We start from the raw sequence: 17,922 nt of genomic DNA on the forward strand, positions 1-17,922 counted from the left end.
TGGGTGGTTGAGACATCCATGGCCTTTGAGCCCTGACAAGGGTGTTTTCCTTTATTGCATTGGCTTTGAATATAGTGGAACATTGCTTGGAAATTTCCGTTTTGAGGCCTGCTGCTAAGTCACTTCAGTCGTGTCCGACTCTGTGCGACCCCATAGACGGCAGCCCACCAGGCTCCCCCGTCCCTGGGATTCTCCAGGCAAGAACACTGGAGTGGGTTGCCATTTCCTTCTCCAGTGCATGAAAGTGAAAAGTGAAAGTGAAGTCACTCAGTCGTGTCCGACTCTTCGCAACCCCACGGATTGCAGCCCACCAGGCTCCTCTGCCCATGGGATTTTCCAGGCAAGAGTACTGGAGTGGGGTGCCATTGCCTTCTCCACTTTTGAGGCCTGGGGAACTGCAACCCTGAGAGACTCGTCTATATTGCACTGGTTTGCTATTTCGCCATGAGTAATTAAGTATGGCTGACAAGAGCGCTTTTATCTTATAGTTCCCGCAGGGTGTTTATGCTCCCATGTATGAAACCAATCCGTATTTCTCTTCCTGTGCCTTTGACATGTAGATCACCTATCTGGTTTTAAGGAACTTTAATCATAATCTAACTTAAATTTTATTGATCACAGCAGTTGGTGTTGTGGTTTATTAAACATACCTTCTATATCTACGTTCACGATTGATGAGTATAGTGTATTTAAGAGTCAAAATGGCAGCACCTATGGTTCAGACATCCAAAGTAAAAGCAGGTAGTAGTCACAGTGGCGGGAAATTCAGACACATTCATGACAAATTGAATTTTGCAAACTGTATCAGATTTGAGAACAGCATCAGCAATCTCGTCACCTACCACCAACTATCCAACTGTCTGAGTCTGAGTCACTATACACACTCTGAAAATCACACTAATTCGCATAACTAGGATTACAGAAGTTGCCACATCCAGCACAATAATTTCAAATTCATTGGGGGTACCATGCAATCAACTTAAGAGTTCAATATGATGGGGAACACAGGTATACCTGTGGCGGATTCATTTCGATATTTGGCAAAACTAATACAATATTGTAGTTTAAAAATAAAATAAAATTTAAAAATAAATTAAAAAAAAAAAAAAGTTCAATAGAAGTCCACAAGCTCCTGGCACACTGTAATCTCTATTCATCTTTTGTCCCTCAGCAGAAATAGGTTTCTAACTGCACGGCCACAACCACATCAAACATCAATCCTCCCCTGAAACCCTCTTCCCCACTCACCTTAGCATCAGCCCTGCCCAAGACCATCACCACATCAGCCTGAACCCTCACCATAACCCCACTCCCAGAGGCAGAACTCCTGGCTCAACTTCGGCTGCCGGCCCGCGCCCCGACGCCCACCGCGACCCCCACCCGCCCTATCCAACCTCACCTCCTACCACCACCAACAGCAGGAGAACCAGCACAAGCCCAGTAGAATCACCGCCGCCACCAGGTCCAGCAGCCACAGCCCCTCAGGAGGGAGGGAGGCGGGGGATGGGAGGCCTCACGCGGCTCATGATGGAAGCGGCTCGAGGTTGCCACTGTGGCCAAAAGGTTTGCCCCGGGGTTCGGCGGAGGTGGCCTGAATCGTGCTTGGCTTGGAGGTGCAGGGTCCCAGGGTGCTCTGGCGCAGCGCTTAGCAAGAGAAGGTTAAAAGCGTGGGAGGGTCGCGGGAGAGGACAACGGTAGGTAGCAGGCGGAGAGGAAGTAGAAAGGCTTCCCTGACCGGGAATCGAACCCGGGCCGCGGCGGTGAGAGCGCCGAATCCTAACCACTAGACCACCAGGGAGCGTCGGGGATCCATTCTCTCGTGCGCCCACTAAACGAAGCGCCTCCATGCCACCCGCGCGCGCCCCCTTGATGCCAACACAAGGACTTTCCGAGTCCAGCCGCCCGCCGGCCCTGTCAGTCCGCCTGCCCTGGCGTGCCGTCTTACTTTCAGCACCCTCAAAACACTGTGCACACCGTCGCTTCTCGCACACACGCCAAAAGACGCGGGCCACCGGGCTGGCTCCACTCTCCCAGCTCTCTCTCCCACAAACGCCCCTGCCGGGAGGGCGGTGGACCTCAGCAAAAGGTCGGCCCGCTGCGTTGGCCGGGAATCGAACCCGGGTCAACTGCTTGGAAGGCAGCTATGCTCACCACTATACCACCAACGCTACACAGCCCGAGCGGCCTCCAGATCCCACGCCCGGGGTCGCCACAGCATACTCTCGACGCCGAAGCTGCCGCCGCCTCCGTATCACTGCACCGACGCCCCGCGAACCGGAGGATGTGCGCCGCCGCCGGCGCCAGCAGCCAAGCGGCGCCTTATCCGCGCAACCGCTAAGCGGCAGCCGGAGTCTAGCGGACCGAACGCCCCGGGGCGGCGCTCACGCAGCCTTACGGCCCTCCGGCCCTTCCTCGCCGCCGCGGCCCGCGAACCACTCCGCCTTCAACCGCAGCGGGCAACGAGGGGCACGCAACTTCCAGCACCCAGCTAGCCAAAGCCCTTCTCCAACAGGCGATGGGCGCGGCAACTTACCACGACGACTTGGGGACACGGGTCCCACCTGCCTGCACGCGTCGCGGCGCTGTGCCGAGCCGCACAGCGCGGACGTGGCGAGCCTAGGAGCCCACCGAGGCAGCCAGTGGGGGTGGGTGCGTGGGCGGCCGGGCGGCCCCGCGGGCCGCAAGCTCCGGCTCTGGTCGGGCAAGGCCATGGGGTGGCCAAGGAGACCCTCGCTCGGCCGTGGCGACCGTGAGCCCGGAGACCACAAAGGGCTCAGGCTGGAGGGCCGCACGGGGAGAGGGGGTCGACGGTGGCTAGGCCGCGCACAGCGCCCTGGCGCCTCGCCAAAAGACGGCGGAACGAGACGAAGGGCCGTTGGGGGCCTGAGGGCAGGACAGAGAGCGACCGCGGCCACCAAAAAGGGTGTATTGCCTCCCCGTCGGGGAATCGAAACCCGGTCTCCCGCGTGACAGGCGGGGATACTTACCACTATACTAACGAGGACGGCGGCAACCGTCCTACCGCCCGGCCGCTCACGGGCTCTCGGGCTGCCTGCCGACGCGTCCCGCTGCCCAGCACGGGCCCCCGGCCACCGCGGGTCTCGACCCAACCGCGCACCCAACCAACCGCCTCCGTTATAGTGGCAGCCCGCCACCCCGACAGGGCCCCGGACCCCCGGGGCACTGGACACTCCTCAGTGCGCGCCGCCTCTTGCTTCCAACGCGGGCATTCCGCCGGGAGAAGGGGGCCCGAGAAGCCAAGCGAGGCTGCGAGGACACGGTGGGCGCGCGCCGGCCGGCGTCGGGCCAGGAGGGGCGCGGCTGGGGAGGGGCCGGCACGCCGAGGGCACGGCTGGGTCCGGGGCGCAACAGGCGGCCGAGCCAGGCGCCTCGGCCGGCCGCCGCGCGCCGGCTCCGTCGACACCCACCCCGGACGGCCGCCTGCCTGCCTGCCTGCCTGGCGCGCCGCAGCGCGCGGCCCCCCAAGGGCGCCGGGGCTCGCGCCGCGTCGGGTCCCAGCCAGGCGAGCGGCCACGCGCCCAGCCAGGCCCGCCGTCAGGATGGCCGAGCGGTCTAAGGCGCTGCGTTCAGGTCGCAGTCTCCCCTGGAGGCGTGGGTTCGAATTCCACTCCTGACAAGCCAGCCTTTTGACCCGCCGGACAAACGCATCCGTCGTCCGCGCGCCACTGCCTTTCTCGACACACGCCCTCCACCGCCACCTGCACCCCCACCCCAGGAACCTTCAGTCCTCCTCAGCGCATTTTGGCTCCAAAGCTGGCTGCAGCTGCTGGTTTTCCTGCCTCCCCGCCTCCCCCTCGCCCACCCTCCCACTCCCACGGCCCCTCCCGCCCCCGCAGCGCCGAAGCACGCAGCCCCGCGGCGGCTGGCAAGCCCTCCTCGCGTCGCCGGCGCTCCGACTTCTGCCGGGAAACGGCCAGCTCGCTCTCGCAGCCTTGCTTGCACGTCCGCCCCCGGCCGCTCTCCCTCCGGCCGGCACCCTGTCCTCCGCACCCGCCCCGCCGGCCCGCCTGCGCTCCCCAGTCACACCGAGGCGGCCGAGCCCCCGCCTTGCCCGCCAGGGGGGTGCTGCGTGCCCTCGACGCTTCTGCGCCTTGCGGCCTTGGCCGGGCCACACCTGCCTGCCGCCCGCCAGGGACACGTGCCTCCCAGCCTTCCTGCTGGCCAGCGAACACCGGTCTTCCTGGCACCAGTCCGTCCCGGGAAGGGTGCTCCTCTGGGGAGGGAGCGGAAGCCCTGCGTGCCCGTGCAGCCCACCCACAGGCGCCCGGCCGGCGCCCCCGATCTCGGCGCCACTGCGCCCGTTGCCGGGGGAAGCCGCTGCCAGGGCCGGAGTCAAGCCCTTCCTGAGCGCGCTCCCTGCCTCAGCCGGCAGTCCCCGAGCCAGGAGCCGCTCTGCCAAAGGGCCCCTCCTCACCAGCACCACCACCCCGTCAGAGCCGGACCTCGGGCGCGCGGTCCGCCAGAGCGCACGAGCCGGGCTCACACGCCTTTGGTCGGGACCCGGCGGTCGCTGAGAGGAACGTCGGCGAGCTCGGCCGCAGCGACCACGCAGCGCCTGCGCCTGCACCTGACAGGGATCCCGGCGCCGGGTAGACTGCGTCGGCTCACGCGCTCTCGGGCGACACCGACAGGGTGGCGGGGGCCGTGGTCGGTGCAGAAGGCGCGCGACGGGCCGAGTGGGACCCTCCGAGAGCGCCGGGCCCTGGGGTCCTGCACGTGCCCGGATCCTGGCTTTCAGGTCGGCCCCCTACCTCGCCCCCCCTTCCCCCAACGTCGTCTCCGGCTCCGATGGAGCAGATAGATGCCGACGGGCGACCGGCGAGCAGTGAGCAGTGCCGGGCGGGTGGCGGTTAGCGCCTCTGGGGCAGCGTCGGGCGGCATTGGCCATCGGTGCATGGGTGGTTCAGTGGTAGAATTCTCGCCTGCCACGCGGGAGGCCCGGGTTCGATTCCCGGCCCATGCAGCCGCAGCGTCCCCTTTTGGTCCCGCAGTGCAGCCCCAGAGCCCAGCTAGATCTGCCTGCTGAAAGGCGCTCCAGGTAGCGCTCCTGCAACCTCTGGCTGCTACCTGCCACCGGCTGCATCTCTCACGCAGACGCCCAACACCCCGCCCCACCCCACCCCACCCCACCCCACCCAGAAAAGGCCCTGCTGCCAAGCCTCCGTGGCCCCAAGCCCTGCGGGCTCAGCCGCCCGTGCGTCCAGGCGCCTTTCTTGTGTTTGCTCGCTTCCTCACCCGGACCCAGCCGGGGGCTCAGGGATTGCACTGGAAGGAATAGCCCCCGGCTGGCAGCCGCCCGCACCACCTCTTCACCTTTCACAACGTCCGTCTCCAAGCTCCCTGCCTCACTCTCCCCACACTCCGAGAATCAATCACACTACGTTTTGCACAGCCAGGAGCAAGGATGTTGCCACATCTGGCAAGCATACCTCCCTTTCGCCTGGAGGGTCCCTGGACCAGCGTCTTGCAGGAGGAGTTCCAAAGAAGTCCACCAGCTCCCGTCCCTCGGCAGAAATGGGTCTCCAACAGGGACGGCCTCACCACCTCAAACACCACCCCATCTCCCTGAAACCCTCACCTCAGCATCAGCCCTGCCCCAAGAGCACCACCACCTCAGCCTGCACCCTCACCGTGCCCCTACTTCCCCAAACGCAACCCCCATCCCACCCCCACCCGGCTCCCCACCTCCCCCATTTGCACACCCCCCACCCCCCCACGCCCAGGTCCTCCCTGAGCCATTCCAAATCCCAGGCTGTCCAGGAACCTGCCTTTGCATTTGGCGCACTGGCCTGCTTCCCCCCACCCCCTACCCCCTACCCCAGGCCAGGGCCTGCTCCTCTTTCTGCTTCTTCCAACACGAGGAGAACTGCTTTACAGTCCTGGGTTAGTCTCAGGTGCTCGGCAAAGTGATTCAGTCCCCTGTTCTTTTCCAGGTGATTTTCCAGTGTAGGTTAAGGCGAGACACGAATACAGTTCTCATGCTACAGAGGAAAGCTCTGTTGCTCATCGACTGTAAGTACAGTACTTCCTATCTCTTGATCCGACTCCAACTTCGTCCCTCCCCTGCCTTTCCCCTTGGCTAGCCCTATGCCCGTTCTCTCCGTCTCCAGGTCGGTTTCCCCTTTGCACATAGATTCACTGGTATTCGTTGTTCGAGTCCACAGAGCTTTGTCCCTCTCCACCCGACTCACTTCAGGCAGCGGACCCTTCTGTGGGTCCGTCCGGCGTTGCGGCCCATGGCGATGGCCGCTCCTACTTGATGGCTGCGTCATATTCCACGGTACGTATTTGCCTCCTTGTCGTGCCGGCCACGGGCCGACGGGCACGTGAGCGTTTCCCATGTCTCGGCTACGGCACCGAGGGCTGCGATGACCCTGGGGGATGCCCGCCTCTCTTCCCATTGGGCGTGTTGTCTTTTCCCGATGAGTAGCCGGGATTGGGTCTGCTGGATCATCATGTGAGCTCTTCTTTGTCCTACTGGTGGACCGATCCTCGACTGATTGACTTCCCCGGAGTGGCAGTTGTTGTTCTGGAAGTGTACAACTACAGCCTGGTGCCCGTGTCCGCTGTACAGCGTTGTGATTCCCAATTGTGCGTGTAGGATGAGGGTTTCAGATCGGTTTCCGTTACAGGTGGTGACAGGATATGGGATCTCATTCCCTGTAGTATCCCGTGTATCCTTGTTGCTCCTCTCCTTTCTACGCAGTACTGGTAAGGTACATCCGTTGAGCCCGGCTCCTCATCCATCCCTCCGTCCGTGACTCTGCCCTTGGGAAGCCCGAGGCTGCTTTCCCGAGTCTGAGAGTCTGTCGCTGGTTGCCACAAGGGTGAATTTGTACAACACTTAAGATTCCACCCATCTGTGACCCTGCCTGTTTGACTTCCCTCACCAAGGGTAATATTCTGCAGCTCCAGCTTCCGCTGCTGCTGCCAGTGACACTATTGGACTCGCGTGGATGGCTCAGTGCCATGCCATTCTCTCCCTTTCTCTGGTATGGCACCTACACGGGTGAGCCGTTGGGGATGGGCACTAGGGTTTCCTCCACGTCTCGGCTATGGCAAACGGTGCTGCTATGACCGTGGGGTTTGCATGTGTCTTTCCGAATGAAGAGTTGCGGCTCTCACGGGTATGTACCCAGGGTGGGATTGGGACAGCGCGCCTGTTTCCCGCCGACTTACTTGCCTGTTGATTTCGTTTCTTCTGCAAAGTCGACTCCAGTGTCGGAGTCATGGTTGTTGCTCCAGTACAGTGGGTTTCCAATATTGTGCTCGTTTCCGGTGGACCGCAAAGTGCTTCTGTTTCCCGTGTACAGATTTTGGATTTCATGTATGTTTTCAGATTCTTGTCCACTCGAGGGGATTCCAGGGTACTGACGCTTATTCCCTGTGTTGAACTGGATCACCTTGGCGCTTCTCCCTTTATCCAGGGTCCTGCGTATCTGTTCGTCCCAGCTGCACACGCATCCCTCCAGCGCTGCCTTTCCGCTGGCGTTCCCCTAAGGTGGTTTTCTGCGTGAGTGGGTTTCTCCTCGGCAAATAGCTCCGTTTTGTATTCTTTCACGCGTTCCACATGCCTTTGTCCAACGCGGTCTGACGTGCTTCACCAAGTGTAGGAGTCTCTAGGTCCATCATTGCTTGTGACAAGTGGCAACACTGGACTTATTTCTGTATGACTGAGTGATGGTTCCATGCTACATCTGTGCCACCTCTTCTCGGGCCCGCCACGTGTGGATGGGCGCTGGGGTTTGCTCCGTGTCTTGGCCATGGCAAACAGTGTCGCCGTGTCCGTGGCGGTGTGCGCACCCTCAGACCTCCCCGAGGTTGGCCCTCTGCGGGTGTGTACCCTGGAGGGACGGCTGTGCTCGGTCACGTGGGAGCTCTCCTTGGTCCCTGTGAAATCTCAGCCACCTGAGCGGCCAACCACCACTCCCCATCCCACCCTGTGCCCCCAGCCATGTCACACCCGAGACTGGACATTTGCTCCTGATGAGTGGTGACTTTGGTCTCTGGGGCGGTACGGCGGGCCCACCCATCTCAGACCAGGTCTGGCCCCCATCTGGCACCCCGTTTCTGTCGTTGGCTTGCCTGCGTCCTCAGCCCACCGCTGAGCCTGAGCAGCCTGCGGCACCGCGCACCAGTGTGGCTCGCCCGCTCACCCGCTACCCCGCCCAAATGAATGGAGTGCTCCCCCACCATCTTCCTCATGCCACAGTCCCATCACTGTCATGGCCTGCCCTCTGCCTTTCCCTCCAGACTCCAGGCTCTGCCCCATCCGCCCCCCCCGCCCTGCCCGCCCCGCCACCAACGCCCTGGAGCTCGGGCCACCCCTCCCACGTCCTGCCCTGGCCGGGCCTGCCCTGCCCTGCCCTGAGGTTCACCAGTGCGGGCCTCCCTCCGGCTCCCCGGACCCACCCCGACCCCACGCCCAACCCTACCTCCCGCAGATCCGTCCCAGCCTCTCACATGCGCCTGGCAGGGCTTCGCCACCGTGCCCATGCTCCTGCAGAGGGCCTGCTCGAGCGGCCTGCCGATCTTTCCGCCAGGTTCCCTCGAGCCCCACCCATCCCTTCATGCTGGCCCTCCAGGAAGACTCCACCCAAGCACCCCTGGGCCTGCCTGCCAGCCCCTTGGCTCGCCGCCACCCCCTCTCCCTGCGATCGCTCTGCCCAGGTCCCTGATCCACGTGGGGCGCCTACCAGCCATGGCCCCAAGCACCTTCGTCCCATACTCTCCCCCACGCACGCTGATGCCCACGGCCCCGGCAGGGGCCTCAAGGAAACCTCCTTTGGCCACGGGAAGCACACGTCGGGCCACGGGGGCTCCTTTCCCACGGGGACTCGGCGCAATCGCACCCGAGTGTGCCGCCCTGGCCGGACTTTGGTGCCCTTTGTCGGCCGTCCACTTCCCCTCCGAAGGACACAGTCCTTGAACGGACGTGGAATGAAACCCTTTGGGGAAAGACGACCTCGAGATTGGCCCAAGGGGAGACTGTGCTGGGCGATTACCCTCGGGGAGAGTTCCTAGGGGAAGACAATGACAGGTTGGCCAGAGGGATGGAGTGGATCCTGGATAGACAGTTGGATGAGAATGGGAAACTCATAGATGTCATAACTAGGGGAGGGGTGCGGGGAACAGGGCGCTGTGCGTGCGTGTGTGTGTGGGTGGGTGTGGGTGGGTGGGTGTGGGTGGGTTTGCATGCGCCCCAGTGCCCACCTTTGGTTACGAGTGGGGGAGGGAGGCCTGGGGAAATCTTGCCTCAGTCCGGTAGGATTGAGAGCTGTGGTCAGGCAAGGGAAACACCCTGATGGTCGGGTTGTCCTCCCTGGCAGGCATCGCTGCCTCTAGCGCATCTGCCTGCCTCCAGGCTGGTGGGCTAGCTTTGCCCAGCCGGGCCGGCCCGCCCCCGCCCTGGATCTGCGAGCTCTCTCACTTCCACTAAGCGGTGGTGGGATTCGAGGCACAGGTCCACATCCATCTCACCCCTTTGCCTCGGGGACAGCGAAGAAGAACTAAAGAGCCCCTTGAGGAAAGTGAAAGAGGAGAGTGAAAACCTTGGCTTCAAACTCAACATTCAGACAACTAAGATCATGGCATCCCGTCCCATCACTTCATGGCAAATAGACGGGGAAAGAACGGAAAGCGGGAAAGACTTCATTTTGGGGGGCTGCCCCAAAGCACCGCAGACGCCGGCCGCGCCGGCGAAATGAAAAGACGTTCGCTCCTTGGGAGAAAAGCTATGACCAACCTGGACAGCATGTCGAAAAGCAGAGACGAGGTCTCTGACGAGGGGCTGTCTCGTGAAAGCTACGGTTTCTCCAGCGGTCACGTACAGATGTGAGAGGTGGAGTATAAAGAAGGATGAGTGCCGAAGAATTGATGCTTTTGGACTGCGGTGTTGGAGAAGACTCTTGAGAGTCCCTTGGACTGCGAGGAGACCCAACCCGTCCATCCTAGAGGAAATCAGTCCTGAATATTCATTAGAAGGACTGAGGCTGAAGCTGAAACGCCAATCCTCTGGCCACCCGACCCGCAAAACTGACTCACGGGAAAGACCCTGATGGAAGGCAGGAGGAGACCTGGACGACCCGACAGAAGACGAGAGGCTTGGATGGCATCCCCGACTGGACGGACATGAGTTTGAGCAAGCCTCGCGAGTTGGTGAGGGACAGGGAAGCCTGGCTGCTGCAGTGCCCTGAGCGACTGAACTGATCCCGATGCCTCCCGGGCGCCGTGGTCCGCCTCCCAGAGCCCACTCAAGACCAGAACCCTCTTGGAGACACCAGCACCATACGGGAGTCACAGCCAGCCCGGGACCTGGCGCGCAGTGGCCAAGCCGCCCAGAGACGGGGCTGGCATGAGGGACATGGGAAGGCAGGCGTGTCCGTGGCCACTGGCCCCCACTCCCCCGAGGCACATCCCCTTCGCTCACCTTCGGCTGCGGCCACCGCCCCTGCCGCTGCTGGCCCCCGCTGGCGACCACCACAGCTCGCGCCCCTACCCCCGCCCCTATCCCCACCCCGCCCTATACCACCCCACCTCCTCACCGCCCCCGGCCCCCTCCCACCCCCGACAGCAGGAGAACCAGCACAAGCCCAGGAGCATCACGGCCGCCACCAGGGCCAGCAGCCGCAGCCCCTCAGGAGGGAGGGAGGCGGGGGATGGGAGGCCTCAGGCCGGTCGTGGTGAAAGCGGCGCGAGGTTGCCACTGCGGCCAACAAAGGTTTGCCCCGGGGGACGGCGGAGGTGGCCTGAATCGTGCTTGGGCTGGAGGTGCAGGGTCCCGGGGGCCTCTGGCGCAGTGCTGAGCTGCTAGGTCGCGTCAGTCCTGTCCGACTCTGTGCGACCCCATAGACGGCAGCCCACCAGGCTCCCCCGTCCCTGGGATTCTCCAGGCAAGGACACTGGAGTGGCTTGCCATTTCCTTCTGCAATGCATGCAAGTGAAAAGTGAAAGTGAAGTCGCTCGGTCCTATGGGACTTTTAGCGACCCCATGGTCTGCAGCCTCCCAGGCTCCTCCGTCCATGGGGTTTTCCAGGCAAGAGGACTGGAGTGGGTTGCCATTGCGTAGGCTAAAAGGGTAAAGGTGGGAGGGTCGCCGGCGAGGACCCCGGCAGGTGGCAGGTGGCAGGCCTCCGGAGAGGAAGAAGAAAGGCTTCCCTGACCGGGAATCGAACCCGGGCCGCGGCGGTGAGAGCGCCGAATCCTAACCACTAGACCACCAGGGAGCGTCGGGGCAAGGCCCTCGCCTGCTCCCGCTGAACCCAGCGCCTCCATGCCACCCGCCCGCGCCACCTTGCCGCCCACACCCGGCCTTTGCAAGTCCAGCCGCCCGCCGGCCCCGTCAGTCCTCCTGCCTTGGCGTGCCGTCTTGCTTTCAGCCCCCTCAAAACACTGCGCGCGCCGCCGGCTTCTCGCACACACGCCAAAAGCCGCGGGCCAGCGGGCTGGCTCCCCGCTCCCAGCTCTCTCTCCCCCGCCATCGCCCCTGCCGGGAGGGCGGTGCAGCTCAGCAAAAGGTCGGCCCGCTGCGTTGGCCGGGAATCGAACCCGGGTCAACTGCTTGGAAGGCAGCTATGCTCACCACTATACCACCAACGCTACACAGCCCGGGCGGCCGCCGGACCCCGGCCCCGGGCTCGCCCCAGCATACTCTCGCCGCCGCCGCCGCCGCCGCCCCCCGCCGCCGCATCCCTGCCCCGACGCCCCGTCAGCCGGAGGCTCTGCGCCGCCGCCGGCGCCACCAGCAGCCGCGCGGCGCCCCATGCGCGTCAGCGCTACGCCGTTGCCGTGGTCCACCGGCCCGACGGCCTTGCGGCCCTGCGGCCCTTCGCTCCCCGCCGCGGCCCGCGAACGCCTCCGCCCTCACCTCCGGCGGGCAACGCGGGGCACGCAGCTTCCCGCACCCAGCTGGCCAAAGCCCTTCTCCACCGGGCTCTGGGCGCGGCCACTTCCCACGACGACTTGGGGACACGGGACCCAGCTGCCTGCACGCGTCGCGGCGCTGTGCCGAGCCGCACGGCGGGGGCGTCGCGAGCCTAGGAGCCCACCGAGGCAGCCGGTGGGGGTGGGTGCGTGGGCGGCCGGGCGGCCCCGCGGGCCGCAAGCTCCGGCTCTGGTCGGGCAAGGCCGTGGGGTGGCCAAGGAGGCCCTCGCTCGGCCGTGGCGACCGTGCGCCCGGCGACCACAAAGGGCTCGGGGAGAGGGGGTCGACGGTGGCTAGGCCGCGCACCGCGCCCTGGCGCCTCGCCCAAAGGCGGCGGGACCAGACGAAGGGCCTCTGGGGGCCTGGCGGCAGGACAGAGAGCGACCGCGGCCACCAAAAAGGGTGTGTGGCCTCCCCGTCGGGGAATCGAACCCCGGTCTCCCGCGTGACAGGCGGGGATACTCACCACTATACTAACGAGGACGGCGGCGACCGTCCTACCGCCCGGCCGCTCACGGGCTCTCGGGCTGCCTGCCGACGGGTCCCCCTGCCCAGCACGGGCCCCCGGCCACCGCGGGTCCCGACCCAACCGCGCACCCAACCCACCGCCCCGTTCACAGCGGCAGCCCGCCACCCCGACAGGGCCCCGGACCCCCGCGGCACTGGACACTCCCCAGGGCGCGCCGCCTCTTGCCTCCCACGCGGGCATTCCGCCGGGAGAAGGGGGCCCGAGAAGGCAAGCGAGGCTGCGAGGACACGGTGGGCGCGCGCCGGCCGGCGTCGGGCCAGGAGAGGCGCGGCTGGGGAGGGGCCAGCCCGCCCACGGCCCGGCGGGGTCCGGGGCGCGGCCGGCCGCCGAGCCAGGCGCCTCGGCCGACCGCCGCGCGCCGGCTCCGTCGACACCCACCCCGGACGGCCGCCTGCCTGCCTGCCTGCCTGCCTGCCTGCCTGCCGGGCGCGGCGCGGCGCGCGGCCCGCCAAGGGTGCCGGGCTCGCGCCGCGTCGGGTCCCAGCCAGGCGAGCGGCCACGCGCCCAGTCAGGCCCGCCGTCAGGATGGCCGAGCGGTCTAAGGCGCTGCGTTCAGGTCGCAGTCTCCCCTGGAGGCGTGGGTTCGAATCCCACTCCTGACAAGCCAGCCTTTTGGCCCGCCGGACAAACGCGCCCGTCCTCCCCGCGCCACTGCCTTGCTGCACACACGCCCCGCCTCCCGCCACCTGCACCCCCACCCCAGGAACCTTCAGTCCTCCTCAGCGCATCTTTCCTCCCCAGCTGGCTGCAGCTGCAGCTGCTGGTTTTCCTGCCTCCCCGCCTCCCCCTCGCCCACCCTCGCCCACCCTCCCACTCCCACGCCCCCCCCCCCCCCCGCCCCCGGCCGCACCGAAGCACACAGCCCCGCGGCGGCTGGCAAGCCCTCCTCGCGTCGCCGGCGCTCCGACTTCTGCCGGGGAACGGCCAACTCGCTCTCGCAGCCTTGCTTGCACGTCCGCCCCCGGCCGCTCTCCCTCCGGCCGGCACCCTGTCCTCCGCACCCGCCCCGCCGGCCCGCCTGCGCTCCCCAGTCACACCGAGGCGGCCGAGCCCCCGCCTTGCCCGCCAGGGGGGTGCTGCGTGCCCTCGACGCTTCTGCGCCTTGCGGCCTTGGCCGGGCCACACCTGCCTGCCGCCCGCCAGGGACACGTGCCTCCCAGCCTTCCTGCTGGCCAGCGAACACCGGTCTTCCTGGCACCAGTCCGTCCCGGGAAGGGTGCTCCTCTGGGGAGGGAGCAGAAGCCCTACGTGCCCGTGCAGCCCGCCCACCGGCGCCCGGCCGGCGCCCCCGACCTTCCCGGGGGAAGCCGCTGCCCGGGCCGGAGCCAAGCCCTTCCAGAGCGCGCTCCCTGCCTCAGCCGGCAGTCCCCGAGCCAGGAGCCGCTCTGCCAAAGGGCCCCTCCTCACCAGCACCACCACCCCGTCAGAGCCGGACCTCGGGCGCGCGGTCCGCCAGAGCACACGAGCCGGGCTCACACGCCTTTGGGTCGGGACCCGGCGGTCGCTGAGAGGAACGTCGGCGCGCGGCCGCAGCGACCACGCAGCGCCTGCGCCTGCACCTGACAGGGATCTCGGCGCCGGGCAGGAGGCGTCGGCTCCCGGCCCCCTCGGGCGACACCGACAGGGTCGCGGCGGCCGTGGTCGGCGCAGAAGGCGCGCGACGGGCCGAGTGGGACCCTCCGAGAGCGCCGCGCCCTGTGGTCCTGCACGTGCCCGGATCCTGGCTTTCAGGTCGCCCCCTCTCCCCGCTCCCCACCGTCGTCTCCTGCTCCGATGGAGCAGATAGATGCCGACGGGCGACAGGCGAGCAGTGAGCAGTGCCGGGCGGGTGGCGGTCAGCGCCTCTGGGGCAGCGTCGGGCGGCGTTGGCCATCGGTGCATGGGTGGTTCAGTGGTAGAATTCTCGCCTGCCACGCGGGAGGCCCGGGTTCGATTCCCGGCCCATGCAGCCGCAGCGTCCCCTTTTGGTCCCTCAGTGCAGCCCCAGAGCCCAGCTAGGTCTGCCGACTGAAAGACGCTCCAGGCAGCGCTCCTGCAACCGCTGGCTGCTACCTGCCGCCCGCTGCCTCTCCCACGCAGACGCCCACCACCCCGCCCACCCCACCCCACCCCCACCCCACCCAGAAAAGGCCCTGCTGCCAAGCCTCCGTGGCCCCAAGCCCTGCGGGCTCAGCCGCCCGTGCGTCCAGGCGCCTTTCTTGTGTTTGCTCGCTTCCTCACCCGGACCCAGCCGGGGGCTCAGGGATTGCACTGGAAGGAATAGCCCCCGGCTGGCAGCCGCCCGCACCACCTCTTCACCTTTCACAACGTCCGTCTCCAAGCTCCCTGCCTCACTCTCCCCACACTCCGAGAATCAATCACACTACGTTTGCACAGTCAGGAGCAAGGAAGTTGCCACATCTGGCAAGCATACCTCCCTTTCGCCTGGAGGGTCCCTGGACCAGCGTCTTGCAGGAGGAGTTCCAAAGAAGTCCACCAGCTCCCGTCCCTCGGCAGAAATGGGTCTCCAACAGGGACGGCCCTCACCACCTCAAACACCACCCCATACCCCTGAAACCCTGTTGCGCGCCTCACCTCAGCATCAGCCCTGCCCCAAGAGCACCACCACCTCAGCCTGCACCCTCACCGTGCCCCTACTTCCCCAAACGCAACCCCCATCCCACCCCCACCCGGCTCCCCACCTCCCCCATTTGCACACCACCCCCCCACGCCCAGGTCCTCCCTGAGCCATTCCAAATCCCAGGCTGTCCAGGAACCTGCCTTTGCATTTGGCGCACTGGCCTGCCTCCCCCCACCCCCTACCCCCTACCCCAGGCCAGGGCCTGCTCCTCTTTCTGCTTCTTCCAACACGAGGAGAACTGCCTTACAGTCCTGGGTTAGTCTCAGGTGCTCGGCAAAGTGATTCAGTCCCCTGTTCTTTTCCAGGTGATTTTCCAGTGTAGGTTAAGGCGAGACACGAATACAGTTCTCATGCTACAGAGGAAAGCTCTGTTGCTCATCGACTGTAAGTACAGTACTTCCTATCTCTTGATCCGACTCCAACTTCGTCCCTCCCCTGCCTTTCCCCTTGGCTAGCCCTATGCACGTTTTCTCCGTCTCCAGGTCGGTTTCCCCTTTGCACATAGATTCACTGGTATTCGTTGTTCGAGTCCACAGAGCTTTGTCCCTCTCCACCCGACTCACTTCAGGCAGCGGACCCTTCTGTGGGTCCGTCCGGCGTTGCGGCCCATGGCGATGGCCGCTGCTACTTGATGGCTGCGTCATATTCCACGGTACGTATTTGCCTCACCTTCTCGTGCCGGCCACGGGCCGACTGGCACGTGAGGGTTTCCCACGTCTCGGCTACGGCACCGAGGGCTGCGATGACCCTGGGGGATGCCCGCCTCTCTTCCCATTGGGCGTGTTGTCTTTTCCCGATGAGTAGCCGGGATTGGGTCTGCTGGATCATCATGTGAGCTCTTCTTTGTCCTACTGGTGGACCGACCCTCGACTGATTGACTTCCCCGGAGTGGCAGTTGTTGTTCTGGAAGTGTACAACTACAGCCTGGTGCCCGTGTCCGCTGTACAGCGTTGTGATTCACTCCTGTGCGCGTAGGATGAGGGTTTCAGATCGGTTTCCGTTACAGGTGAACAGGATATGGGATCTCATTCCCTGTAGTATCCCGTGTATCCTTGTTGCTCCTCTCCTTTCTACGCAGTACTGGTACGGTACATCCGTTGAGCCCGGCTCCTCATCCATCCCTCCGTCCGTGACTCTGCCCTTGGGAAGCCCGAGGCTGCTTTCCCGAGTCTGAGAGTCTGTCGCTGGTTGCCACAAGGGTGAATTTGTACAACACTTAAGATTCCACCCATCTGTGACCCTGCCTGTTTGACTTCCCTCACCAAGGGTAATATTCTGCAGCTCCAGCTTCCGCTGTTGCTGCCAGTGACACTATTGGACTCGCGTGGACGGCTCAGTGCCATCCCATTCTCTCCCTGTCTCTGGTATGGCACCTACGTGGGTGAGCCGTTGGGGATGGGCACTAGGGTTTCCTCCACGTCTCGGCTACGGCAAACGGTGCTGCTATGACCGTGGGGTTTGCATGTGTCTTTCCGAATGAAGAGTTGCGGCTCTCACGGGTATGTACCCAGGGTGGGATTGGGACAGCGCGCCTGTTTCCCGCCGACTTACTTGCCTGTTGATTTCGTTTCTTCTGCAAAGCCGACTCCAGTGTCGGAGTCATGGTTGTTGCTCCAGTACAGTGGGTTTCCAATATTGTGCTCGTTTCCGGTGGACCGCAAAGTGCTTCTGTTTCCCGTGTACAGATTTTGGATTTCATGTATGTTTTCAGATTCTTGTCCACTCGAGGGGATTCCAGGGTACTGACGCTTATTCCCTGTGTTGAACTGGATCACCTTGGCGCTTCTCCCTTTATCCAGGGTCCTGCGAATCTGTTCGTCCCAGCTGCACTCGCATCCCTCCAGCGCTGCCTTTCCGCTGGCGTTCCCCTAAGGTGGTTTTCTGCGTGAGTGGGTTTCTCCTCGGCAAATAGCTCCGTTTTGTATTCTTTCACGCGTTCCACATGCCTTTGTCCAACGCGGTCTGACGTGCTTCACCAAGTGTAAGAGTCTCTAGGTCCATCATTGCTTGTGACAAGTGGCAACACTGGACTTATTTCTGTATGACTGAGTGATGGTTCCATGCTACATCTGTGCCACCTCTTCTCGGGCCCGCCACGTGTGGATGGGCGCTGGGGTTTGCTCCGTGTCTTGGCCATGGCAAACAGTGTCGCCGTGTCCGTGGCGGTGTGGGCACCCTCAGACCTCCCCGAGGTTGGCCCTCTGCGGGTGTGTACCCTGGAGGGACGGCTGTGCTCGGTCACGTGGGAGCTCTCCTTGGTCCTCGTGAAATCTCAGCCACCCGAGCGGCCAACCACCACTCCCCATCCCACCATGTGCCCCCAGCCATGTCACACCCGAGACTGGACATTTGCTCCTGATGAGTGGTGACTTTGGTCTCTGGGGCGGTACGGCGGGCCCACCCATCTCGGACCAGGTCTGGCCCCCGTCTGGCACCCCGTTTCTGTCGTTGGCTTGCCTGCGTCCTCAGCCCACCGCTGAGCCTGAGCAGCCTGCGGCACCGCGCACCAGTGTGGCTCGCCCGCTCACCCGCCACCCCGCCCAAATGGAGTGCTCCCCCACCATCTTCCTCATGCCACAGCCCCATCACTGTCACGGCCTGCCCTCTGCCTTTCCCTCCAGACTCCAGGCACGGTCCCATCCGCCCCCCCCACCGCCCCCCCCTCCCCACCACCACCACCAACGCCCTGGAGCTCGGGCCACCCCTCCCACGTCCTGCCCTGGCCTGGACTGCCCTGCCCTGCCCTGAGGTTCACCAGTGCGGGCCTCCCTCCGGCTCCGAGGACCCACCCCGACCCCACGCCCACCCCTACCTCCCGCAGATCCGTCC

General features: G+C 64.5%; 1 protein-coding gene and 10 non-coding genes across 11 annotated transcripts; 4 read left to right on the top strand and 7 right to left on the bottom strand.

Annotated features, from left to right (window-relative positions):
* Positions 1-1,726: 1,726 nt before the first annotated feature.
* TRNAE-CUC lies at positions 1,727-1,798 on the bottom strand. The gene has a single exon. It is a non-coding gene; the product is annotated as a tRNA-Glu (tRNA).
* Positions 1,799-2,096: 298 nt separating this feature from the next.
* On the bottom strand, positions 2,097-2,168 carry TRNAG-UCC. Its single transcript has one exon. It is a non-coding gene; the product is annotated as a tRNA-Gly (tRNA).
* Positions 2,169-2,932: 764 nt separating this feature from the next.
* On the bottom strand, positions 2,933-3,004 carry TRNAD-GUC. The gene has a single exon. It is a non-coding gene; the product is annotated as a tRNA-Asp (tRNA).
* A 550-nt stretch (positions 3,005-3,554) lies between these two features.
* Positions 3,555-3,637, top strand: TRNAL-CAG. The gene has a single exon. It is a non-coding gene; the product is annotated as a tRNA-Leu (tRNA).
* A 1,276-nt stretch (positions 3,638-4,913) lies between these two features.
* TRNAG-GCC lies at positions 4,914-4,984 on the top strand. Its single transcript has one exon. It is a non-coding gene; the product is annotated as a tRNA-Gly (tRNA).
* Positions 4,985-11,174: 6,190 nt separating this feature from the next.
* On the bottom strand, positions 11,175-11,246 carry TRNAE-CUC. The gene has a single exon. It is a non-coding gene; the product is annotated as a tRNA-Glu (tRNA).
* A 301-nt stretch (positions 11,247-11,547) lies between these two features.
* On the bottom strand, positions 11,548-11,619 carry TRNAG-UCC. The gene has a single exon. It is a non-coding gene; the product is annotated as a tRNA-Gly (tRNA).
* A 437-nt stretch (positions 11,620-12,056) lies between these two features.
* On the bottom strand, positions 12,057-14,354 carry LOC113882599 (basic proline-rich protein-like). Its single transcript, XM_027525528.1, has 2 exons — positions 13,324-14,354; positions 12,057-13,011 (listed from the first exon to the last, which is right to left on the bottom strand). Exons 1-2 carry the CDS (start codon positions 14,352-14,354, stop codon positions 12,057-12,059), a joined length of 1,986 nt encoding a protein of 661 aa, XP_027381329.1.
* TRNAD-GUC lies at positions 12,356-12,427 on the bottom strand. The gene has a single exon. It is a non-coding gene; the product is annotated as a tRNA-Asp (tRNA).
* Positions 12,993-13,075, top strand: TRNAL-CAG. The gene has a single exon. It is a non-coding gene; the product is annotated as a tRNA-Leu (tRNA).
* On the top strand, positions 14,351-14,421 carry TRNAG-GCC. Its single transcript has one exon. It is a non-coding gene; the product is annotated as a tRNA-Gly (tRNA).
* Positions 14,422-17,922: the final 3,501 nt, after the last annotated feature.

The sequence above is a fragment of the Bos indicus x Bos taurus genome, chromosome 3 (genome assembly GCF_003369695.1).
Source record: "Bos indicus x Bos taurus breed Angus x Brahman F1 hybrid chromosome 3, Bos_hybrid_MaternalHap_v2.0, whole genome shotgun sequence".
Taxonomy (NCBI): domain Eukaryota; kingdom Metazoa; phylum Chordata; class Mammalia; order Artiodactyla; family Bovidae; genus Bos; species Bos indicus x Bos taurus.